The 26,972-nt window shown below is 40.2% G+C and overlaps 2 protein-coding genes across 2 annotated transcripts in view; both read right to left on the reverse strand.

Moving 5' to 3' along the window:
* LOC126080868 (glycine N-acyltransferase-like) overlaps nucleotides 1-26,426 on the reverse strand; it is an 86,984-nt gene extending 60,558 nt beyond the window's left edge. The window contains exon 1 of the mRNA XM_049892060.1: nucleotides 26,363-26,426. The gene's annotated coding sequence lies outside the window, so the exon portion shown is untranslated. The remainder of the gene's footprint in view (nucleotides 1-26,362) is intronic.
* LOC126080865 (glycine N-acyltransferase-like) lies at nucleotides 615-26,426 on the reverse strand. Its single transcript, XM_049892057.1, has 6 exons — nucleotides 26,363-26,426; nucleotides 21,170-21,265; nucleotides 19,494-19,601; nucleotides 4,236-4,362; nucleotides 1,766-1,937; nucleotides 615-1,017 (listed from the first exon to the last, which is right to left on the reverse strand). Exons 2-6 carry the CDS (start codon nucleotides 21,245-21,247, stop codon nucleotides 615-617), a joined length of 888 nt encoding a protein of 295 aa, XP_049748014.1. The 5' UTR covers nucleotides 21,248-21,265; nucleotides 26,363-26,426.
* Nucleotides 26,427-26,972: the final 546 nt, after the last annotated feature.

Raw genomic sequence — 26,972 nt, forward strand, 5'->3', positions numbered from 1 at the left:
TCTCAAAGGATGTCTCTGGACCAGCAATATCAAGATCACTTGGGAACTTGATAGAAATGCAAATTCTTGGGCACTACTCCATATCAACGGAAGCAGAAAATCTGGGGATGGGGCCAAGCAATCTGTGATTTGAAGAAGGCTGCAGATGATTTTGATGCAGGCCAAGTTTGAAAACCACAACTCGAAACCAGTAGCTCTCAACCAGGGGTGTTTTGCCTCCAGGGGACATTTGGGAATGTGTGGAAATACTTTTTGGTTGTCAACTCTGGGAGGGAGGATGTTACTGGCATCTAGTGGGTAGAGGCCAGGGCTGCTGCTGATGAAAGAGTGTTGCAGCAATCCTGGAAATGTGGGGAGCTAAACAAAGTGGAGGCCACTGAAGGAACGTTGAGCCTGCTTCCTACTGAGGAACAAAATGGATGTCCATGAGCTCTCTGAGGGCAGGGACTGTGGCTGTTCTATCTACTATGCATTTCTGCTTCCCCAGAGCCCAAAGAGCTCTCACTCCTTTACCAGTGGGTACAATTTGCTCTTTTTCACCATCCACCCACCTGCTCCTCCAGCTACATCCCCAGCCCCACCCCCCCCAACACTGTCTATGTTCAGGTCCAGCATCACAGAGGTACACAGTTCCACTGGTTCCAGGTACAGGGCATGATGATATGGTTCAGCTTGTGACTCATCTTTTGCATAGCTATGTTGCTCTTGTCTACGTGAGAATAGATGGGGAAGCCAAGTGTGAGCAGAGCCTGGGTGTGGTAATAGATGATATGGGAGACGAGGCCTTGTTCCCGGTACTCAGGCATAGTACCTGCCATCCTCACCTCTCCCGTCTGATCCATCAAGTTCCAGGACACAGGGGTCCCTTCGGGCCCCAGCAGACAATAGGTAGGGAAGATCCGAATACAGCGTTCAATATGTCTCTGGCTCCTCTCGTTGCCACCGAAGAGCCAAAATTTATTCACTAAAGCAGCATGGGTGACATCCAGTGATGAAGGCTTAAAGAGCTCTTGGTTGCTATGGAGAGGTCAAGAGAAAAGAAAAGCTGATGAGTATGAAGTTTTATCAGGAGCCCTGGTGGTGCACTCAGCTGCTAACTAAAAGATTGGTGGTTCGAATTCACTCAAGAGCTCTTCAGAAAAAAGACTTGGTGATCTGCTTACATAAAGATTACAGCCAGGAAAACCCTCTGGGGCAATTCTACTCGGTCACATGGATTTCTTATGAGTCAGAGTCGACCCAGTAGCAAACAACAGGAGCAACAGTGACATGAATTTTTATGGTCCCTAGGTGACAAATTGTTTAAGCTTGACTATTAACCTAAAGGCCAGTAATTCAAACCCACTCTGTGTCACCGCAGAACAAAGCCTTAGCAATCAGCTTTCATAAAGATTACAGTCAAGAAAACCCTATCGAGTACAGTTCTCCTCTTAATATTTGGGGTCACCATGGGTCAAAATCCACCTGATGGCAACAAGTTTTATGAAGTTGTACATTTTCTCTTACCTCTATTGTCTTGGGAGACAGAGTAGGTAGAGGAAATAGCAAGTGCAAAGTGCTGGAGTATGGATGAGCATGTGACAATAGAGGAACAGAAAGAAGGCTCGTGTTGTTGGAAGGAATGAGCAGGAAGGACAAGACAGGTTGAAGAGGTAGACAGAGGCCTGATTTGATAGCCTTGAAGAAGAAAGCAGGGAAAGAAGTTGGGGGGCTACTTTAGTAGTGAGAGATATGAGTAATGCAGAGTAACTTTTATCACACTCACATGGCTTTGGGTTTGCCACTCACGGGTGATAAGTTCTTTGCATCCAGCAAAGAAGGAGCCAGTTTCCTCAGTGTCTCAGGTGCCATATAGAGGATGCATTGTGTGTGCTTGACCTCGAAGGATTTAGTGGCTGCAAGACTTTGTATCACCTCATTCAGGCTGGACTGTGAACCTAGACAGGATTATAAGGAGAGATGTAATTGCTTAAGTACTTTTGAGGGAGAAGCTATCCAGTGGAGTAGGAAGTCCAGTGGAGTAGGAAGTCCAGTGGAGTAGGAAATGTCTAGGATTTAAATTCAGAAAACCATGGTTCTGGGGTTGGTGCTGCTGCTGTGACCTTGGTATTATATATTAAGCATTTGTGCAACTTTCCCTGTCTTACACAAGTGGAAATATGCTGAAGGATTAATTCAGCCACTGTAATACCATTAGTGGCAGTACCAAGACCAGAACGAAGTTTTCTAGTCTGCATAAAAGAGCTGAGTTATAAAGAAAAAGTAGCCAACATCTCTGGGCACTTACTCTGCTCTCAAAATGGCAAATTTTGGCATTAATAACCCATGATTTGTCCAAACCTCCTGCTATTCGTTTCCTGGGATAGTGCCCTAATGCACTGAGGCTTACTGTGGTCATAAGACTTCCTTTCACCAATGAGCCAAAAGTAAATTTGGTGTTTGGAGAGGCTTTAATGTGCTTGCATGTTGGAGCTTGGCCTCTCTTTTATGCTGTAGATTACCTGGTAACTAACACCATATGAGTAGGCCTACACTAGGCTACCTGAGAACATACATATAGTAGCCTACATGTGGCCTTATCTCCCTGTCACCACAGCTAAGAGCTGGCACTAACTGACAGCCAGAACCATCGTTCAGACATGTTAGTGATGTCACAGTATAGCAACCAGCCCTTAGCCTACCTACTGCCTGACCACAACTGCATGTGTGAACCAAGGAAAATCAGCAGAAAATCTGACTTGCAAAGCCCAGCTGAATTGCTGATTTGCAGAATTATGAGCTAATAGCTGATTGTAGATTTAACTTTTAGGGTGGTTTTTCTATGCAGCAAAAGGTAACTGATACATTCAGGTATTGTGCTAAGCTCTTCCCATTCAAGATTTCATTTCACTGAAGTTTTCTGAAAACCAAAGAAAAAGTTAGCTTAACTAGTAAAGAATATCTGCCTTGTATCTATTTTAAAATCTATATATATAGGATCAAATTGTCAACACCAACTGAAATATTGCTTAGGAAACTTAGGTGGCAGTAAGTTTATGTTAATGGGGGAGGAACAACCTGGAAAAGGAGGGTGAGAACTCTTGCACAACTCAAAGAAGGTACTCAATGTCACTGAATTGATACATGTCGAAATTGCTGAATTGGTGTATGCTCATCTGTGCATATTCTCAACAGCAACAACAAAATAAAATATATTATTTTAAAAAGGATTTAATTTCAGCTTTTCAGTGCCCCTATTTTTAGATAAGAACCATGCATGCTAACGAAAAGTTGGCGGTTCTCCCATTCAGCAGCATCACAGGAAAAAGACCTGGTGATCTGTTTCTTTAAGGATTACAACCTAGGAATCCTATGGGACAATTCTATTCTGTCACATGGGGCCACTATGAGTCAGAATCAACTCAACAGCACATAACAATGGCCCAATATGTTTAGGTACTATTATTATCCTCACTTTTATATATGAAGAAATGAGCCTCGGAGAGGGTAAATCACTTGGCTAAGATCACATGGAAACTCTGGTGGTGTAGTGGTTAAGTGCTATGGCTGCTAACCAAAGGGTCAGCAGTACAAATCCATACAGCAAGTTCGGATCACACAGAAAGGAACAGACCTAGGCAGTCTGACTCCAGAGGTCGTGTTCATAACTACAACAGTTATCCTTGGTAAATGGAAGAGTGCTGTATGGTACAATGAGCTGTTATTGTTATTCCAGGAACAGAAGTCCAGATGGAAACTGCTTTCATGACTAATCACCCTCAGGGATCCTGAATATCTTAGCAAAATATATCATAAGTCATTGGCACCAATCAATTATATTATGGTTCCTTATATGAAACCTGGAGTCCCTGAGTTGTGCAAGTGGTTAACAAATTCAGCTGTTAACTGAAACTTTGGAGGGTCGAGTCCACCCAGAGGTACCTCAGAAGGAAGTCCTTGCAATCTACTTCCAAAAAATCGGCAATCAAAAATCTCACAGAGCACTGCTGTACTCCAACACATATGTAGTTGCCCTGAAATGGAATCGACTCGATGGCAACTGCTATATGAAACCTATTCTTTACTAGCTTTGAGGATTTTTTTTCCTTTATAGATATAGTAGCTGCTGAGTTAAAAAAAAAAATAAAACGGGGAGAGTGAACTGAGAGTCTGCAACTTGTAAGAAGGAGGTATAAGTCGTGGGGGCACTTGCTCAGCACAAAGAAGTGAATCAGCACATATCCCAGGCCTCTTACTTTGGATCTGCAGATGTTGTTTCCAGTTGATGACTTCTAGTGGGTCAAGGAATTTCAGGCAGTTCTTGGGATCCTTGGAGTAGATATGGTAAGTATTGAAGTAGTGATCAAGATCATCTGTCATCTCCTGTTTGCATTGGGAAAAGGGGGATAAATCAAATTCATTCTATTTTACTGTTGCAGTGCTGGTTTTTGGAATTTCAGTACACTGTGATAGTTTTTAATTACTGAAATATTGAAATTTTTGTGACTGCATCGCCAATATTTCTGAATCACTTAAATCATGAGATCAAGATCAGAGATTCTGCATCAATTGTTCCCAACCCACCTGGAGCAAAGCAGAATGAAAACACCAAAGACACAAGGAAAATATTAGCCCAAGAGACAAAAGGGGTCACATAAACCAGAGGCTCCATCAGCCTGGTACCAGAAGAACTAGATGGTGCCTGGCTACCCCTGATGACTGCCCTGACAGAGAATAAAACAGAGAGCTCCTGACAGAGCAGGAGAAAAATGTGGTGTAGAATTCAAATTCTAGTAAATAGGGCAGACTTAGTGGTCTGACTGAGACTGGAGGAACCACGGAATACATGGTTCCCAGACTCTCTGTTAATCTAGAACTAAAACCCTTCCTGAAGCCAACTCTTTAGGTAAAGAATAGACTGGACTATAAGACATAAAATACTCATGAAGAGTGTGCTTCTTAGTTGGAGCAGGTACATGAGTCTAAATGGGCAGCTCTTGTCCGGAGGTGAAATGAGAAGACAGAAAGGGATAGGACCTGATTTAATGGACACGGGAAATCCAGGTTGGAAAGGAGGAATGTGTAGTCACATTATAGGAATACCAACTAGGGTCACATAACAATGTAAGTATAAACTTTTGCATGAGAAGCTAACATGATATGTAAACTTTCACCTAAAATACAATAAGAAAAAAGAAGAAGAAAAAGAGATCAGAAATTCAAGTATTAAATTTGTGATGGATCTCAGGGGACATCTGGCTCAACTGGCATAACATAGTTTATAAGGAAAATATTCTACATTCTGAGGCATGGCCAGGATGGCAGAATAGCCAGATGCTTCCTGTGATCCCTCTTACAACAAAGGCCAGAAAAAGCAAGTGAAACAATGATATTTATGACAAGCTAGGAGTCCTGAACATGGAAGGCAAAGATAGAAAACAGACTGAAGGCAGGGGGAGGGAGAGGGGGTTCGGAAGCAGAGAGGAGTTACTGGACCTGAATCACCAGAATCCCTCAGGCACCTTTCATGGGATCAGCTGTGGTGGGCTGGTAGTGCCATGCCATTCAGCCACAGTTTTCTCAAGGAGAAGCAGCCAGACGCACAGCTTACTGACACCTCCGGAAGCAGAGAAGAATGGCGCTCTCGGCAAAAGCTAAGTATTTGCATATACTTTACCGTGCCCCCAGCCCCCAAGCCGGCTCCAGTGGCTGTTGATTTCCCTGGTCCTGAGACAGGCCCTGTTGAGTGCCTGGAGCCTTCCTCCTGGCCTTGGAGTAGGAATAAATTCACAATTGGGGGAAAAAGATAATTTGCCAGCTCCACTATCAGAGGAGCTCAGGAGAGAAACAGCTCCCATCCAAGTATAAACGGTCCATGTACTTTGAATAACATTCTCCCTGCATGGACCTTTGTGGGCTTATTTCAGGAGAATAGACCCTTGTTGGTGGACTGCAACTGTTTTACCTGTGCCATGAAGAGGTAGGTGTTTGATATTTGACATTGCTTTGCCTATTAAACAGGTCTTCACCTACCCACATCAGGGGCCTAAGGTCTGGTGGCTCCACTCAGGTCACCCAGCCACCTGCGACAGGGGTCAAAGGATAGCTAGTACCTCCCAGTCCTTACAACCAAAAGCACTGGGTGTCCATGATCTGTCTATGGAATCTACCTACCTGTATGCTGTAAGGAACAGACATGCTTTCATCACAGACATTGGGGGGATGGTTCTAAGCATGCTGCCTTGTTAAGAGCATGAACCCATGGTAGAACCAGATACCGGTACCTACACCAATCACCTCTGCCCCTCTAAGACTTTAGGATAGAGCCTATACCAGACACTTGATGGTCAGCTACATGGACACCTGAGCTGAATTCACACAAAAAAAGTGAATGGACTCCTAGACTAATATACCTGATAACATCTCTAGCCATCTGGTGACAGGATGTCAGAACTTTAAAGGTGAAAATAATTCAGCTAGCTCACTCAAGCAACTCATTTGGGCATATCAAAACAAAACAAAGCAAGAAGCTAGGATATAGTAAGCAAACATAAAATAAACTAATACAATAATTTATTGATTGCTCAGAGACAACAGTCAATATCAAGTCAAATAAAGAAACAGACCATGATCACATCAACAAGCTTTCAAAACAAAGAATCAATGAACCTTCCAGATGAATGTGCCTTCCTTGAATTACTGGATGCAGAATTCAAAAGATTAATATACAAAACTAGTCAAGACATCAGGAATGAGATTAGGAAGGAGATGAGGCAAAATGCAGAACAAGTCAAGGAACACAGATAAAGCAGTTGAAGATATTAAAAAGGTTATTCAAGAACTTAATGAAAAATTTAATAAGCTGCAAGAATCCATAGAGAGACAGCAATCAGAAATTCAGAGGATTAACAATAAATTTACAGAATTAGACAACTCAATAGAAAATCAGAGGAGCAGAATTGAGCAATTGGAAGGCAGAATTGGTGAGCTGAAGATAAAGCACTTGGCACTAATATATTTGAAGAAAAATCAGAAAAAAACTTAAAATAAAAAGAAGAAATCTTAAGAATCATGTGGGACTTTATCAATAGAAATAACCTATGAGTGATTGGAGTACCAGAACAGGGAGGGACAACAGAAAAATACAGAGATAATTGTTGCATATTTGTTAGCAGATAACTTCCCTGATATAGTGAAACATGAGAAGATATCTATCCAAGATGCTCATCGAACTCCACATTAAAAAAAAAAAACCACTTAGGTAGGTTTTAAAGGAAAGTCACCAAGACCTATTATAATCAAACTTGCCAAAACCAAAGATAAAGAGAGAATTTTAAGAGCAGCTAGGTATAAATGAAAAGTGGAGAGTCAATAAGAATAAGCTTGGACTACTTGGTAGAAACTATGCAGGCAAGAAGGCAGTGGAATGATTAACATAAAGCATTGAAGGAAAAGAAATGCCAGCCAAGAATCATAAATCCAGCAAAACAGTCTCTCAAATATGAAGGTGAAATTAGGACATTTCCAGATAAAAGTAAGTTTAAGTAATTCATGAAAACCAAACTAAAGGGAGTTTTTTCATTAGAAGATCAATAACATCAAGTGTCAACCGAAGACTAGAACACCCGATAGAGCGATCAGATGTCAACCCAGATAGGGAAATCACAAAAATAAATCAGGATAAAAAAATACTCAAAACAGGGAAACAGTGACGTTATTATGTAAAAGAAGACAAGATTAAAACAATAAAGAGAGACTAAGAAATGTAGTCATAGAAATTTCATATGGAGAGGAAGAGAAGGTGATATAAAGAAACTAAAGTTACGTTTAAACATAAAAAACTAGGGGTAAACATTATGGTAACCACAAAGGAGACTAACTATTCTACTCATCAAAATAAAATACAAGAAAAAAATAGAGACTCAGCAGAAACAAAATCAACAACAATGAATAAGAGGAAAAGACAATGTATAAAGATAAACTACTAGCACAAAAAATTAAGTTTGAAAAAGAAACTGTCAACAACACACAAAAAAACTCATTAAAATAACAGAACTAAGCTCATAAAAAAAAAATACCTACCTATAATCTGCCAAATGTAAATGGAATAAATGCACCAGTAAAGAGTCAGAGAGTGGCAGACTGGATAAATCACAAGATCCGTCTATATGCTGCCTACAAGAGACACACCTTAGACTTTGAGACACAAACAAACTAATACTCAAAGGATGGAAAAAAATATATCAAGCAAACAACAATCAAAAAAGAGCAGGAGTGGCAGTTTTAGTTTCTGACAAAATAGACTTTAAAGTTATATCCACCAAAAAGGACATGAAAGGACGCTATATAATGATTAAAGGGACAATATACCTGGTGGATAGAACCATATTAAATATTTATGCACCCAATGAAAGTTCTGCACCATACGTAAAACAAACTCTAACAGCATTGGGGCATTTCTACTCTGCCCTATAGGGTAGCTATCGACGGCAGTGGGAACAGCATTGAGAAGTGGGATAGACAGCTCTGCAGTTATAGTAGGAGACTTCAACAAACCACTTTCGGTGAAGGACAGGACATCCAGAAAGAAGCTCAATAAAGCCACGGAAGATCTAAATGCCACAATCAACCAACTTGACCTCAAAGACATATACAGAATGCTGCACCCAACAGCATTCAAGTATACTTTCTTTTTTAGTGCACATGGAACATTGTGTAGGATAGGCCACATATTAGGTCATAAAGCAAGTCTTAGCAGAATCCAAAACATCAAAATATTACAAAGCATCTTCTCTGACCATAAAGCCATAAAAGTAGAAATCAATAACAGAATATGCAGAGAAAAGAAATCGAACACTTGGAAACTGAACAGTACCCTGCTCAAAAATGACTGGGTTATAGAAGATATTAAGGATGGAATAAAGATATTCATAGAATCCAATGAGTATGAAAACACTTCCTATCAGAACCTTTGGGACACAGTGAAAGCAGTGCTCAGAGATCAATTTAAATCAATAAATGCACAGATCCAAAAAGAAGAGAGGGCCAAAATCAAAGAATTATCCCTACAACTTGAACAAATAGAAAGAGAGCAACAAAAGAAGCCCTCAGGCACCAGAAGAAAGCAAATAATAAAAATTAGAGCAGAATTATACAAAATAGACAACAGAAAAACATTTGGAAGTGTTAACAAGACCAAAAGCTGGTTGTTTGAAAAAATTAACAAAGTTGAAAAACCACTGGTTAAACTGACAAAAGAAAAACAGGGGAAGAAGCAGATAACCAGAATAAGAGATAAGATGGGCAATATTACAGAAGACCCAGTTGAAATGAAAAGAATCATATCAGATTACTACCAAAAATTGTACTCTAAAAAAATTTGAAATCCTAGAAAAAATGGATGAGTTCCTAGAAACATACTACCTCCAAACAGAGGTAGAACAACTAAGTAGACCCATTAAAAAAAAGAAGAGGGTGAAAAGGTAATCAAAAAACTCCCAACAGTCTTAAATGCTAGCAAGCAGCCATCTAAGATGCATCAATTGGTCTCAACCCACCTGGATCAAAGGAGAATGAAGAACACCAAGGACATAAGGTGATTACGAGCCCAAGGGACAGAAAGGGCCACATGAACCAGTGACTACATCATTCTGAGACCAGAAGAACTAGACGGTGCCTGGCCACAACGAATGACTGCACTGACAGGGAATACAACAGAGAACCCCTGAGGGAGCAGGAGAGCAGTGGGATGCAGACCCCAAATTCTCATAAGACCAGACTTAATAGTCTGACTGAGACTGGAAGGACCCCGGTGGTCATGGCCCCCAGACCTTCTGTTGGCCCAGGACAAGAACTATACCCGAAGCCAACTCTTCAGAAGTGGATTGGACTGGACAATGGGTTGGAGAGGGATGCTGGTGAGGAGTGAGCTTCATGGATCAGGTGGACACTTGAGACTACGTTGTCATCTCCTGCCTGGAGGGGAGATGAGAGGGTGGAGGGGGTTAGAACCTGGCAAAAAGGATACAAAAAGAGAGAGTGGAGGGAGAGAGCAGGCTGTGTCATCAGGGGGAGAGTAATTGGGAGTGTGTAGCAAGGTGAACATGGGTTTTTGTGTGAAAGACTGACTTGATTTGTAAACTTTCACTAAAAGCACAATAAAAATTATTTAAAAAAAAAAAAAAAACTCCCCCGCCCCCCGCAAAAAAAAAGCCCTGACCTGGGCAGCTTCACTGCACAGTTCTACCAACATTCAGAGAAGAGTTAACACCACTAGTACTAAAGGTATTTCAGAGCATAGAAAAGGACGGAATGCTCCCAAACTCATTCTATGAAGCCACCATATCCCTGATACCAAAACCAGGTAAAGAGACCACAAAAAAAAGAAAATTACAGACCTATATCCCTCATGAACTTAGATGCAAAAATCTTCAACAAAATTCTAACCAATAGAATTCAACAACATAGCAAAAAATGATTCACCATGACCAAGTGGGATTTATACAGGTATGCACAGATGGTTTCACTTTAGAAAAACAATTAATGTAATCCATCATATAAATAAAACAAAAGACAAGAACCACATGATTTTATCAATTGATGCAGAAAAGGCCTTTGACATGGTTCAACACCCATTCATGATTAAAAAAAAAAAAACTTTCATCAAAATAGGAATAGAAGGAAAATTCCTCAACATAATAAAGGGCATTTATACAAAGGCAACAGCCAACATCATCCTAAATGGAGAGAGTCTGAAAACATTCCCCTTGAGATCGGGAACCAGATGAGGATGCCCTTTATCACCACTCTTATTCAACATTGTGCTGGAGGTCCTAGCCAGAGCAATTAGGCTAGATGGAAAAGTAAAGTGCATCCAGACAGGTAAGGAAGAAGTAAAAGAATCTATTTTTAGATGACATGATCTTACACACAGAAAATCCTAAAGAATCCTCAAGAAAACTACTGAAAGTAAAAGAAGAGTCCAGCAGAGAATCAGGATACAAGATAAACATACAAAAATCAGTTGGATTCCTTTACACCAACAAAAAGAACATCAAAGAGGAAATCACTAAATCAATACCATTTACATTGCCCGCAAGAAGATAAAATACTTAGGAATAAATCTTACTGGAGATATAAAAGACATATACAAAGAAAAGTACAACACACTACTGCAAGAAACGGAAAGAGACCCACATAAGTGGAAAAACATACCTTGCTCATGGATAGAAAGAATTAACGTTGTGAAAATGTCTGTTCTACCAAAAGTGATCTATGGATACAATGCAATTCCAATTCAAATTCCAAAGATGTTTTTTAATGAGATGGAGAAACAAATCAACAACTTTATATGGAAGGGAAAGATGCCCCAGATAAGTAAAGCGTTACTGAAAACAGAAGAACAAAGCTGGAGGCCTCACTCTACCTGATTTTAAAACCTATAATACTGCCACAATAGTCAAAAATCTCTGCTACTGGTACAACAACAGATATGTAGGCCAATGGAACAGAATTGAGAATTCAGACATAAATCCATCCATATATGAGCAGCTGATATTTGACAAAGGCCCAAAGTCAGTTAAATGGGGAAAAGACAGTCTATTTAACAAAAGGTGCTGGCATAACTGGAAATCCAAATATGAAAAAAGATCCATACCTCACACCATGCACAAAAACTAACTCAAAATGGATCAAAGACCTAAATATAAAATCAAAATGATAAAGATCATAGAGGAAAAAGTAGGGACAATGCTAGGAGCCCTAATACATGGCATAAACAGTATAGAATACATTACTAACAGTGCAGAAGAGAAACTAGATAACTGGGAGCTCCTAAAAATCAAACACCTATGCTCATCCAAAGACTTCACCAAAAGAGTAAAAAGATTACCTACAGATTGGGAAGAAGTTTTTAGCTATGACATTTCCAATCAGCTTCTGATCTCTAAAATCTACATGATTCTGCTAAAACTCAACCACAAAAAGACAAACAACCCAGTTAAAAAATAGGCAAAGTATATGACCAGGCACTTCACTAAAGAAGACATTCAGGCAGCTAACAGATAAATGAGGAAATGCTCTCGATCATTAGCCATTACAGAAATGCAAATCAAAAGTACAATGAGATTCCATCTTACTCCAACAAGGCTTGCATTAATCTAAAGAACACAAAATAATAAATGCTGGCGAGGTTGTGGAGAGACTGGAACACTTATACAGTGCTGGTGAGAATGTAAAATGGTACAACCACTTTGGAAATCAATTTGGCGGATCTTTAAAAAACTAGAAATAGAATTACCATACGATCCAGTAATCCCACTCTTTGGAAGATATCCTAGAGAAATAAGAGCCTTTACACGAACAGATATATGCACACCCACGTTCATTGCAGCACTGTTTAAAATAGCAAAAAGATGGAAGCAACCAAGGTGCCCATCAATGGATGAATAAATAAATAATGATGGTATATTCACACAATGGAATACTGTTGCTGTTGTTAGGCTCCATCGAGTCAGTTCTGACTCATAGTGACCCTGTGCACAACAGAATGAAACACTGCCCGGTCCTGAGCCATCCTTACAATTGTTGTTACGCTTGAGCTCATTGTTGCAGCCACTGTGTTAATCCACCTCGTTGAGGGTCTTCCTCTTTTCCGCTGACCCTGTACTCTGCCAAGCTTGATGTCCTTCTCCAGAGACTGATCCCTCCTGACAACATGTCCAAAGAATGTAAGATGCAGTCTTGCCATGCTTGCCTCTAAGGAGCATGCTGGCTGTACTTCTTCCAAGACAGATTTGTTCGTTCTTTTGGCAGTCCATGGTATATTAAATATTCTTCACCAACACCACAATTCAAAGCGTCAATTCTTCTTCGGTCTTCCTTATTCATTGTCCAGTTTTCACAGGCATATGATGTGATTGGAAATACCATGGCTTGGTTCAGGTGCACCTTAGTCTTCAAGGTGACATCTTTGCTCTTCAACGTTTTAAAGAGGCCCTTTGCAGCAGATTTACCCAATGCAATGCATCTTTTGATTTCTTGATTGCTGCTTCCATGACTGTTGATTGTGGATCCAATTAAAATGAAACCCTTGACAACTCCACTCTTTTCTCCATTTATCATGATGTTGCTCATTGGTCCAGTTGTGAGGATTTTTGTTTTCTTTATGTGAGGCGCAATCCATACTGAAGGCTGTGGTCTTTGATCTTCGTTAGTAAGTGCTTCAAGTCCTCTTCACTTTCAGCAAGCAAGGTTGTGTCATCTGCATAACACAGGTTGTTAATGAGTCTTCCTCCAATCTGGATACCCCATTCTTCTTCATATAGCCCAGCTTCTTGGATTATTTGCTCAGCATACAGATTGAAGAGGTATGGTAAAAGAGTACAACCCTGGTGCACAACTTTTCTGAATTTAACCCAATCAGTATCCCCTTGTTCTGTCCAAACAACTGCCTCTTGATCTATGTAAAGGTTCCTCATGAGCACAGTTAAGTGTTCTGGAATTCCCATTCTTTGCAAAGTTACCTGTAATTTGTTATTATCCACACAGTCGAATGCCTTTGCATAGTCAATAAAACACATGTAAACATCCTCCTGGCATTCTCTGCTTTCATCCAGAACCCATCTGACATCAGCAATGATATCTCTGGTTCCATGTCCTCATCTGAAACCACCCTGAATTTCCGACAGTTCCCTGTTGATATACTGCTGCAGCCATTTTTGAATGATCTTCAGCAAAATTTTGCTTGCTTGTGATATTAATGATATTGTTCTATAATTTCCACATTCGGTTGGATGATCTTTCTTGGGAATAGGCATAAATATGGATCTCTTCCCGTCAGTTGGTCAGGAAGCTTTCTTCCATATTTCTTGGCGTAGACGAGTGAGCACCTCCAGTGATGCATCTGTTTGTTGAAACATCTCAAATAATATTCCATCAATTCCTGGAGCCTTGTTTTTCACCAATGCCTTCAGAGCAGCTTGGACTTCTTCCTTCAGTACCATCGGTTCCAGATCATATGCCACCTCTTGAAATGGTTGAACATTGACTAATTCTTTGTGGTATAATGACTCTGTGTATTCCTTCCAACTTCTTTTGATGCTTCTTGCATCATTTAATATTTTCCCCATAGAATCCTTCACTATTGCAACTCGAGGCTTGAATTTTTTCTACAGTTCTTTCAGATTGAGAAACGCTGAGCATGTTCTTCCAGTCTAAGAAAGACTATGAAGAAGGACCCGGCAGCCTACTTCTAAAAAGTATTGCCCAGTTAAAACCTTGTGAATAGCAGCAGAACATTGTCTAATATAGTGCTGGAAGATGAGCCCCCAGGTTGGAAGCCACTCAAAAGATGACTAGGGAAGACCTGCCTCCTCAAAGCAGTCAACCTTAATGACGTGGATGGAGTAAAGCTTTTGGGAACTCCATTTGCTGATGCAGCAGGACTCATAAAAGGAATAAACAGCTGCAAACGTCCATTAATAATCGGAACCTGGAATGTATGAAGTACGAATCTAGGAAAATTGGAAATCGTCAAAAATGAAATGGAATGCATAAACATTGATATCCTAGGCATTAGTGAGCTGAAATGGACTGGTATTGGCCATTTTGAATCGGACAATCATATAGTCTACTATGCTGGGAATGACAACTTGAAGAGGAATGGTGTTGCATTCATCGTCGAAAAGAACATTTCAAGATCTATCCTGAAGTACAACGCTGTCAGTGATAGGATAATATCCATATGCCTACACAGAAGACCAGTTAAATATGAATATTATTCAAATTTATGCACCAACCACTAGGGCTAAAGATGAAGAAATAGAAGATTTTTATTAGCTGCTGCAGTCTGAAATTGATCAAACATGCAATGAAGACACATTGATAATTCCTCGTGATTGGAACGCAAAAGTCGGAAACAAAGAAGAAGGATCAGTAGTTGGGAAATATGGCCTTGGTGATAGAAAAAATGCCGGAGATCGAATGATAGAATTTTGCAAGAAAAAAGACTTCTTCATTGCAAATACCTTCTTGCACCAACATAAACAGTGACTATACACAGTTTTTTATACACATGGACCTCGCCAGATGGAACTGACAGAAATAAAATTGTCTGTATCTGTGGAAAGAGATGATGGAAAAGCTCAATATCATCAGTCAGAACAAGGCCAGGGGCCAACTGTGGAACATACCATTAATTGCTCATATGTAAGTTCAAGCTGAAACTGAAGAAAATCAGAGCAAGTCCATGAGAGACAAAATATGACCTCAAGGGCATCCCTCCTGAATTCAGAGACCATCTGAAGAATAGATTTGATGAAATGAACACTAGTGACCAAAGATCAGACCAGTTGTGGAATGACTTCAAGGTCGTCACACATGAAGAAAGCAAGAGGTCATTGAAAAGACAGGAAAGAAAGAAAAGACCAAGATGGATGCCAGAGGAGACTCTGAAACTTGCTCTCGAACCTTGAGAAGCTAAAGCAAAACAGAGAATTGATGAAGTAAAAGAACTGAACAGAAGATTTCAAAGGGCCTCTCGAGAAGACAAAGTAAAGTATGATTGCATGTGCAAAGAGCTGGAGATGGAAAACCAAAAGGGAAGAAATGGAGTACTATGCATCCAGAAAGAACAATGATCAATCCATGAAACATTTCATAACATCGATGAATCTGGAAGGCATTATGCTGAGTGAAATTAGTCAGTTGCAAAAAGACAAATATTGTATAAGACCGCTATTATAATAACTGGAGAAATAATTTAAGCAAAGAAGAATATATTCTTTGATGTTTACGAGAGGGGGAAAGGGAGAGAGTGAGAGGGATTTTCACTAATTAGATAGTAGATAAGAATTATTTTAGGTGAAGGGAAAGATAACACAATACAGGCGAGGTCAGCACTACTGGACTAAACTAAAAGCAAAGATTTTCCTGAATAAACTGAACGCTTTGAAGGCCAGTGTAGCAGGGGTGGGCATTTGGAGACCATGGTTTCAGGGATCATCTATGTCAACTGGCATAATAAAATCTATTAAGAAAACGTTCTGCATCCCACTTTGGAGAATGGCTTCTGGGGTCTTAAATGCAATCAAGCAGTCACCTAAGATTCATCAATGGGTCTCAACGCTCCTGGAGCAAAAGAGAATGAAGAACTCCATAGACACAAGGTAATTATGAGCCCAGGAGACAGAAAGGACCACATAAACCAGAGACTACATTAGCCTGAGACCAGAAAAACAAGATGGTGACTGACTACAACCGATGACTACCCTGACAGGGAATAAACGGAGAACCCCTGAGGGAGCAGGAGAGCCGTGGGATGCAGACCCCAAATTCCCATAAAAAGACCAGACTTAATGGTCTGACTGATACTAGAAGGATCTGGGAGTTTATGGTCCCCAGAACCTTCTGTTAGCCCAAGACAGAAACCATTGCCAAAGCCAGCTCTTCAGACGGGGATTGGACTGGAATGATACTGGTGAAAAATGAGCTTCTTGGATCAAATAGACACATGAGACTATGTGGGCATCTCCTGTCTGGAAGGGAGATGAGAGAGCAGAGCCTGGGGTCAGAAGATGGCCAAATGGAGACGAAAACAGAGAGTGGAGGGAAGGAGTGTGCTGTTTCATTAGGGGGAGAGCAATTAGGAGTATATAGCAAAGTTTATATAAATTTTTGTATGAGAGACTGACTTGATTTGTAAACTTTCACTGAAAGCCCAATAAAAATTTTTTAAAAACTCTACATTCTATTTTGGTGCATTATATCTGGGATATTTAAAGCATGTGAGTGGCTATCTAACATATTCCGTCAGTCCTACTCCATCTGGAGTAAGGGACAATGAAGAAAGCCAAATAAAAAAGGGAAAGATTCGCCCATAGGACTAATGGACCACAACTACCACAGCCTCCACCAGACCGAAAAAAAAAAAAAAAAATAGTGTTGCCGTTCAGTTGATTCTGACTCATAGCGACCCTATAGGACACGGTAGAACTGTCCCATATGGTTTCCAAGGAGCGCTAGGTGGTTTCGAACTGCCAAAGTTTTGTTTAGCATCCATAGCTCATAAACACTAGGCCACCAGGGTTTCCATCAGACTGATCCAGCACAATTAGATGGTGCCCAGCTATCACTACCAACTGTTCTGACAGGGATCACAATAGAGGGTCCCACACAGAGCTGGAGAAAAGTGTAGGACAAAATTCTAAAACACAGAAAAAGACCAGACTTACTGTCTTGACAGAGACTGGATAAAACCCGAGAGTGTGGCCCCCGGACACCCTTTTGACTCAGTACTGAAGTTACTCCTGAGGTTCACCCTTCAGCCAAAGATTAGACAGGCACATAAAACAAACAGGTCTAAATGGGCACAGCAGCCCAGGAGCAAGGACAAGAGGCAGGAGGGGACAGGAAAGCTGATAATGGGGAACCCAAGGTTGAGAAGGGAAGAGTGTTGACATATTGTGGGGCTGGCAACCATTGTCACAAAACAATATGTGTATTGTTTAATGAGAAACTAATTTGCTCTGTAAACCTTCACCTAAAGCACAATAAAAATATTTAGGATGGATATTTGCTGCAGAATACTGTCCCCTACACATATATTGCATTAAAATTTCAGAGCAAAGACATAACCATTTAGACAACACTGCGTTATACCTCCACAATCCTTTAGAGGAAGATGAAAAAATCAACTGACAAGGGAAGACTTCTGTTGCAAGGATGAATTTCACTACAGTTGGAATTCTTGTGGAAAACACTGAGGGTGAAGATGACAGTGTTAAATGTGCTTCAGGAACACAAGGATTCAAATAGCCATCTATACAGAACGCGGCCTCAAAAAATAAGGACCAATTAGGAAAGCTTTCTTATAAAATACCGTAAATCGTCATTCCAGAGAAACAAACCAACCACTTAGGACAAAAAAAAAAAAAAACACCAAACCAAACCCATTGTCATCGATTCAATTCGGACTCATAGGAGCACCTAGTGGATTTGAACCGCGGACCTTTTGGTTAACAGCAGTAGCTCTTAATCACTAAGCCACCAGGGTTTCCCTTACTCAGAAAGATCCCCTTAAATTAGTGAATAACAGATGGGATTATTTGGAGGAATGAGCCAGAGGAAAATATTACCCCAGTTAGTATAAAAAAAAAAAAAAAAAACCAGTTAGTATAGAATCAGTATAATTGGAAAATGATGGGCAAAAAATACATTCACAAGTCAGCAATGATATCACTGATACATTTTGTTTTGTAAGATCACATTTAAATAAAAGATCAAATCATTTCATTCTAAGTTTTTATTAATACAAAGTTCTTCATTTTACCAATTATTTAATTTAGTGATTTTTGCATTGCATTTTGCTTGTAGTAGAGGCATCACATTAATATTTTCATAAATTTATATTTTCAGTTGATGTTTGAAAATAAGTTGAAGAATTTTTGTCTTTGAAATGTATTAACAATTTAGCTTCACTACTTTTTAAAAACCTTTACCCAAAACGTACATGGAAATTCTTGCAATGTAATTTTGCTTTTTATTGTCCCCCTAGCTCACTTTGCAGTTTCACACCTTCCTGTCTGCTCTTTCTACTGTCTCTGGTGAGAACTCTCTTTTCCTTCTCAGTCTGACAAAAGTATATATTTTTTACAAAATTAAGTTCAGATGAAACCTCCACCAAGAAGTGTCTCTAACCGTCTCCCATAACCTCCACCACATCTAGTTTTAATCAGCTTTTGCCTGGACTAGTTTTTTTTAAAACTTTTTCTTCTACTTTAGCTGAAGGTTTACAGAACATACTAGTTTCGCATCAAACAGTTAGTGCACACATTGTTCTATGGCACTGGTTAACAACCCCACGACATATCAATACTCTCCGTTCTCAACCCTGGGTTCCCTATTACCAGCTTTCCTGTTCCTGCCTGCCTTCAAGTCCCTGCCCCAGGCTACTGTGCCCCTTTAGTCTTTTTTGTTCCACGGTTCTGTTCAATATTTGTCTAAAGGGTGAGCCTCGACAGTGATCTCATTACTGAGATGAAAGCGTGTCGGGGGCCATACTCTTAGGGTTTCTCTAGTGTCCGTCAGGCCAACAAGTCTGGTCTTTTCTTTTCGAGTAAGAATTTTGTTCTGCATTTCTCTCCAGCTCTGTCTGGGACCCTCTATTGTGATCCCTATCAGAGCAGTCAGTGGTAGTAGCTGGGCACCATCCAGTCATACTGGACTCAGTCTGTTGGAGGCATGGTAGGCGTGGTCCATTAGTCTTTTGGACTAATCTTTCCCTTGTATGGACTAGTTCCGTATCTTGTACATCTTTTGTTCTTGCATATCTCACATCGTGTTGTAATTTATTTGTTTATCTTCTCTAGAGTAGGAACATCTTGAGGGCAGGAACTTGTTCCCCATCATCATGCTTCATTTCTGTATCCTCAGGGTCTACCCTATTGCCAGTCATGTGATAGGCACACAGCAAATAGAAACATAAAAGCATACTCATTCTACATCTGGCGTCTTACCTGTTCCTGAGGGCGGACAACCACTGTATTAAAATCTGGCCACTTGTCCACTAGGGCCTTTAGCTTGAATGGGTTTCCCTGGTTCATATGGAAGACGGTCCCATAAACCTGCAGCATCCCAAGAGATTAGGAGAGTTGGCGTGTTAGGCTGGGATAGTAAGTTGCCTTGTGTTTGATCAGAACAATGATTATTTCTATGAAACCATGAAAATGTGTGGTAGAAAGAGCCAAACAGGGCATCTAGATCAAATAATCTTTATGGTCTACATTTTTACCCTAAACGAAGAGAACTTTTTCCTCTATCAAGTTATAAGAATTATACATAGAGTGAAATAGTCATACAAATAAAAAGATTGATTTAAAAAGTACCACTTCTCATTGATATTCTGATATGATGTTTTTCAGGACTTTATTTATACTTATGGCAATAGGCAATTTTACAAAAATAGAATTACCTGATAATACTGTTTTGCAATTTGAACATACAGTGTGCACGATGACCACACTGTGGGCACATTTCCATGTTAATATATGCAAGCATTTCAATTATTTTCTAAAGGCTGGGTTAATAAATAAATAAATAAATCGAGGAGCCAAGGGAGCTACCTTACCTCACCACTGAGGTGGTCCTCGAAAACACCCTGCCAATACTATTTCCACACTACTACTACACCTGGACCTGAAGCTGGTCGGCTTCGGAGACAGTTGGTTGTGAAAAGTCATCTATTTTCATTAGCTGAAAAGACTTCAAATGAACTGGTCTACAGTTTCAGTTGCACCAGAATCTTGAAACACAGGCACAAATGTGCGCACGCACACACACACACACACACACACACACACACACACACATCCATGGATTCACTCCCTTTGCAAATATATCATTGCAATGAAGTGCCTATAGTTAAAAATTCTTTTTAAGACTCATTAATTGACCTAGGTTGTAAGTCACAACATTTTGAGACTTGATAAAATACAATTTGACCTATGGCCACGGTCCAGGAAGACTCATGATAGTTGATCTCTCACTTGGCAATTATTCTTTAGGTTGAGCAAATTAAACAGTACTATATAATCTCAGTAAACTTTGGAGGACTCTGGACAAATTTCCAGTGTTGTTATGAAATGTTTCTTAGAAAAACGAACAAAGGAATATTTTTTGAATCAGCCCAGAGCAAAAAGCAGTGGTCTCAGATATACCCATGCTTACAACATATCATTGCAGTCCAGTATTTGTGTGCTATTGGGCAAGATATGCAACCAAGCTTCCCTTTTTTCATCTGCGACACAGACATAATAGTAAATATCTTGTAAAGAAAAAAAACCAAACCCATTGCCCTCGAGTTGATTCTAGTTTATAATGGCCCTATAGGACAGAGCAGAACAACTCCAAAGGGCTTCCAATGCTGTAAATCTTTATGGAAGCAGACTGCCACATTTTTCTCCCTCAGAGAGGCTGGTGGATTTGTACCACTGACCTTTCAGTTACCAGCCAGGCACTGAACCACTGCACCACCAGGGCTCCTTATCTTGTAGAAAGATAATGAAAATTAAGTGAGACGGAACATGAGATAATGCCTGGCACAGAACAGATGTTCAATAAATGTTAGCATGTTTTCCTCCTCTTTCAGAGAAAGTTGCCATTTCTTGCTCCCTTTAGAATGTCCCGCTCTCACCTTTAAGGATTCAGGGAGGCTTTTCCTCAAGGAATTCTCCAGCTGCTGCAGCATCTGGGCTCCTTGCAATACAAACATGGTGGAGGACACTTCAACCTGGAGAGAAGACCAAGAAACAAGAGGGAATGAGAAGAGCCAGAGGAAGCTGAGAAATAAGAGTAGCAAATTCTATGCTAACGGCCAGAGTCTCTTCACCGTCACCACCTTCACTAAAGTCCACACCAGCTCCAAGTAAGGATAAGACTGGCAGAGCGCACAGGGGCCTTTTTCCAAATTTCCCTTTCTTACATTTTAATTGTTTCCAGCCATTAGTTTCACTTTTAGATTAACAAGCATATTTTTTAAATACGTATAGAATCTTTTGAAATTAAGTTGTTTTCGGTGACTCTCCTGATTCCACCAGTAACAAGCTATGTAACCTTGGGAAGAAGTCCCTGGGTGGTGCAAACAAGTAACGTGTTTGACTGCTAAACAAAGGTTGGAAGTTTGGGTCTATCCAGAGGCATCACAGAAGGCCTGGTGATCTACTTCTGAAAACTGAGCCACTGAAAACCCTATGGAGCAGAGTTCTGCTCTGAGATACCTGGTGTTGCCAAGAGTCAGAGTCGACTTCATTGGTTGGTTGGAACCTTGGGAAAGTTGTTTAGCTTCTGTGCCTCGGTTAACTCACATGTGGGTGGGATAACAGGACTGTCTATCTCAGAGTTTTTGTGAGGCTTAAATGAGTTAATACATGCCAGGTGTTTATTTTATTACTACTACCATCTTCCTTCTTTTTCTCTTCCTCTTCCTCTTAATGTCTTCGGTGGCAGACAACCTCACTGGGATCCAAACTGGTTCATTGGCTTCCTCTTCTTCTACATTGATGGACTGGGATGTATGTTTACATCTGGATTGTGCCATGAGATGGTACTGGAATCCGTGTGGCCTCCTCCTCCTCCACTTTCCTTTGTTCCTCTGTATTCACACCTTCTTCTTCCTCCCTCCTACAGGATCACTATGAGTTGGAATCGACTGGACAGCTACAGGTTTTTTGTTTGTTTGTTTTATTTCCTATGGTGGTGCAGTGGTTAAATTGTTGGCTGCTAACTGAAAGGTTGGCGGTGTGAACCCACCAGCCACTCCATGGGAGAAAGTTGCAGCGGAAGTCTGCTTCTGTAAAGATTTACAGCTTTGGAAACCCTGTGGGGCCATTGTACTCTGTTATATAGTGTTGCCATGAGTTGGAATTCGACTCGATGGTAATGGGCTGTTTCCAATGGAATTCAGCTCTCAGGAGCCAGATGTCAAGTTTATATTGTAATTCTCTGTTAATTAATCACTCCCCAACTCATTAAAAAAGGCTCTGATATGTACTTTGCACTCCAGAAATGCATGTAGGACATCATAATGTACAAAAAAAAAAAAAAAATGAGTAAAGTCAGGCAATAGAAAACAATATGAAAGCAGGCTGATGTTTAGATTACACCTAATAGTGTTTTATGCTGTGGTGAGAAGAGGGTAAAAATTTGACCCTGAGCTTTTCCGAAGTCTAAGCAAAAAATAAATACGATCAGAATAATTTCCATTAGTTAAAAACTAAGAGCAGTAGGTTCTAGTGATAAAGAACCTGGACTTGACCTCAGGCAGACCTGGGATCGAATCTTCCTTTTCCATTTCTTAGCTGTGTGATCTTCAGCAAGTTTACTTAATCTCTCCTAGATTTTCTTTCCATGCAGTGTATCACAGAGACTGGAGTCAGACTCCAGTCTCATATCACAACTGCGCACTTAGTAGCTCTTTGGCCTTGTTCAAGTTACTTAAGCTAAATGGACTTCAGTTTCCACATCTATTAAATGGAGAAGAGAATGATACTATTTATTTCAAAGAGTTAAATGAATACTATTTATTTCAAAGAGTTCACACATCTGGCACCAAGCCAATGACACAATGCATCCTAACCCTTAACAGAATGTCTGGCAAAGAGTAGTACTCAATATGTAGTATTCTAAGTAATGTTATTATTTGTGGGATATCATTTGCAGTGGTGACCACCTGAATGCTTCCTATCCTGATTTGTTAAAAATTAAGTAGACTTCTGTGAATCATTTGGAAAACTGAGCAACTCTCCCTTCATCCATCCAGCATCCATCCGTCCATCCACCTACTTATTCATTCATTATTTCAATAAATATTTTCAGTCCTTACTCTGAGAAACTTCCTGAGCTAGGGGTTTTGGGCATACAATGACACATTAAAGATATGGACCCTGTCCTCTAGGAATTCATAATAAGAGAAATGAAACCTGGCTACGACTAACAATGATATCTGCTAGAAACAACTAAGTCATTCGTTGGACATGGTGAAAGTGGGCCATGTTTTAAAGTAGCCATTTTAATGTAGGACATTTTGACACGGTCTAAAATATAAACAATTAACGTTTTCTTATTAACAAGTCCTATTCCAAACTGGTGTTCTCAGTCTATCACTGAGCCTCACTGGACCTTAGACTTTATCTTTAATGCCCACCCATGGATCTGTGATAAGTACTGCAGAAATTACTAACCAATTGCTGCTGAGCCGATTCCAACTCATGGCGAACGCCTGTGTGTCAGAGGAGAACTGTTGTCCATAGGGTTTTCAGTGTCTGACTTTTTGGAAGTAGACCACCAGGCCTTTCTTCTGAGGTACCTCTGGGTGAGTCAGAACCTCTAACCTTTTGGTTAGCAGCTGAGTGCATAAGTGTTTGCACCAGCCACGGGCACCATAGAAATAACCAGGTAGTATTAAAAACAACAGCTTTACGTATTTGATTTATTGCATGAAATTGTGATCACCAAAGCAACTGGCTTATAACATTTCAACTCAAAAACGAAGGTGAAAAAGTGGCTATGTCACAGTGCTTTCTTTAGAAGCTGTTATATTTGGAGGAGGAAGAAGTCACTTCTAAGTGGAGACATGAGAAAGTGTTTGGAGAAGACATTGCATTAAAACTGGCCGTTGAAGAGAAAGCAGTATGAAATGCCACCCTCCAGGCCAGAGCTGAATAACTTTGTGACTTTTTAAAATAGCCTTTATTTTTTAGAGCCGTTTTAGGTTTTAGAATACTGTGCAGAAAATACAGAGTGTTACTATGTATCCCCTCCTCTCTGCACACAGTTTCTCCCATTAGCACCTTGCATTTCTGTGCTACATTTGTTACCTGTGGTACAGCCAATATGGACACAATGTTATTAACTAAAGACCATAAATATATTAACTATGGGCTTTTTTAGTTAAGAACATTGGAAGATATATTAAAAAAAAAACAAACCCTAGATGGAGCTTATGGAAATGAAAAATACAGTATCTAAAGGGAAAAATACACTGGGTGTGAGTACCAGGAGATCAGCCATTGCAGAAGAAAAAACTAGTGAACTTAACGACATCCCAGTTGCAGCTATCCATAATGATACACAGAGAAAAAATAGATCGGAAGACTCAGTATCATTAAGGCATCACTGTCCCCAAAATTGATCTATAGATTTAATCACAAAATGCCCTGTATTTCACTCATGGAAACTGGCAAGCTAATTCTAAAATTTACATGTTTTCAAGACATAAGATTGAGCTACAGTAATCAAGACAGAGGTGTATTGGCATGTTGTCATCAGGTGCCATGGAGTCAGCCCTGCCTCATGTCAACCCCATGTATACAGCAGAATGAGACCATTGTGATCCATAGGGTTTTCCTTGGCTATTTTTTCAGAAGTAGATCATCGGGCCTTTCTTCCTGGTCTGTTTTAGTCTGGAAGCTCCACTGAAACCTGTTCAGGATCATAGCAACACACAAGCTCCACTGACAAATGGGTGGTGACTATGCTTGTGGTACATTGCCTGGGAATCAAACTTTGGTCTCTTGCATGGAAGACACACAGATCAATGGAAGGGAATAGTTTGAGAAATAGACCATTCTTTTAAGGTCAATTGATTTTCAGCAAAGGTACCTAGGCAATTCAGTGGGGGAAAGACAGGTCTTTTCAACAAATGGTGCTGATTTTTATTTCTCAACAGTCAGATGGTCTCTTGACAGATTCAAGTGGCCGTAAACATCTGATTGCAGATGTTAGAAGGTCCGTCACTGTGTTAGGAAACTGAGATTCTCCAGGAAATCTGACACACTCACCGTGAGCTGCCAGAACTGGTCAATGAACAACGTCCTTTCGTTTGAACTTCGGGACCTTTGACCATTTCACAAGTGGGGATTTATCCCAAGAAAACAAAAGAAATTTAGACAGAATTTGATAAAGCCACACAAACATAAAAAAGGACTGAATAACATGTCAGTGTCCAGCAAAAGGAAAGGTAATATAAAATATCAGAATGCTGCAACTCTAAGGCATTAACATAATACCTCTACATATAGCTACGTGAGAGAGTATGAAAACAAATTGAGAAAATGTAGGGCATAAAACAGTTCATATATGTCATAAGCATAAATTTAGAATAGAACACAGAAAAATAAGAAATAAGTAGGTGGTGGCGGTAGCATTACAGGTACGATCTTTACTGTCAATTTGTTTTTTTTTTTGTATGATTTCAATGGACAATAAATCTGTTATGCATTCTTGTCTTTATTTAGCAGCATAGTTATTCTCTGGCTTAAAGTGTGACAACTTCTTTACTAATCCTGCAGGGAAGAAGCTGCTGATCTTAGAATGTAACCAAAAGCCCATTGCTGTTGCGTGAACTCCGACTCATAAAGACCCTATAGGAGAGAGATCTGGTGGATTCAAAATGACGACCGTTTGGTTAGTAGCCGAGCTCTTAACCACTGTGCCACCAGGGCTCCAGAATGTAACCAGATGGATTAAGTAAGGTAATACTTGCATAGTGTCTCTACATAGCAAGTGCTAAATAAATGTTTCTTGGAGTTTTCTTGAAGATGCATATCTGTAGCCATTTACCTACCTGCTTCCAGAAAGTGCCCAAATCTTTCCACATTCATTTATTAGTTGGAACAGAAAAACCTCCAATAATTTTTTATAGTATGTCACAAAAAGTAGGGGTGAGTATATGGTTTTAAAAATTGAAGATATTCCTTTGCCCTGGGCCTATCTGCCAGGGTATTCTGCACATAGCTTGATTAGAGTATTTTGATTTGTCTCACTTCATTGGGCTGGAAGGGGGGGTGTCACAAAGCAATGGTCACCCTTTTTTGAGATGGGTCCTTACCTGGAAAGCTGTCTTCACACCGGTCTTCACAGATGTCCTCAGAAACAAAAGAAGAGCAGAGCAGCAACTTCTGGAAGGTGAAATTTAATGCAGTTGGCTGAGCAGAGTGTTGCAGAGCTCCTTTTGGTGTATCTGCTCTGGAAATTGCTGAGCTGAGGTTTGTCGTGTGGACCTTGCACTAAGCTGACAAAAACTGATGAACATCAGCTCTAGTGGAATGCAGCCCTCCCCTCTGCATCCCTTGTTAAGGGAGTTGCTCTGCGAGGTTGGAAGCTGGCAGTGTGCCTCCTGAGCTTTCCTTTTCCAAAACACCACGCTGCCCTTTGATCCCACAACAATAAAACACAAACCTGTTACCATCAAGTCAATCCCAACCCATACTGACCCTATAGGACAGAGTAAAACTGCCCATAGGGTTTCCAAGGCTGTAATCTTGTTGGAAGCAAACTGCCACATCTTTAGGGGAGCAGCTGATGGGTTCAAACAACTGACCTTTCATTTAGACGCCAAGTGCTTACCCACTGTACCATCAGGGCTTCTCCTTGCCCCAACAGGCCCTGTTAGTACTCTACAAACCAAAACTGTGTGAAACCAACGGGCCAGAGAGAGG

This window comes from Elephas maximus, chromosome 7 (genome assembly GCF_024166365.1).
Source record: "Elephas maximus indicus isolate mEleMax1 chromosome 7, mEleMax1 primary haplotype, whole genome shotgun sequence".
NCBI lineage: Eukaryota > Metazoa > Chordata > Mammalia > Proboscidea > Elephantidae > Elephas > Elephas maximus.

Excerpts from the sequence above, each read along its gene's own strand:
- LOC126080865 (XM_049892057.1), bottom strand. The coding sequence starts at position 21,247 with ATGTTTGTATTGCAAGGAGCCCAGATGCTGCAGCAGCTGGAGAATTCC. Across the intron at positions 1,938-4,235 it reads ACAACATCTGCAGATCCAAA|GTTCACAGTCCAGCCTGAAT; the intron begins GTAAGAGGCCTG and ends AATCCTGTCTAG. Across the intron at positions 1,018-1,765 it reads AGTGGCAAACCCAAAGCCAT|CAACCAAGAGCTCTTTAAGC; the intron begins GTGAGTGTGATA and ends ACCTCTCCATAG.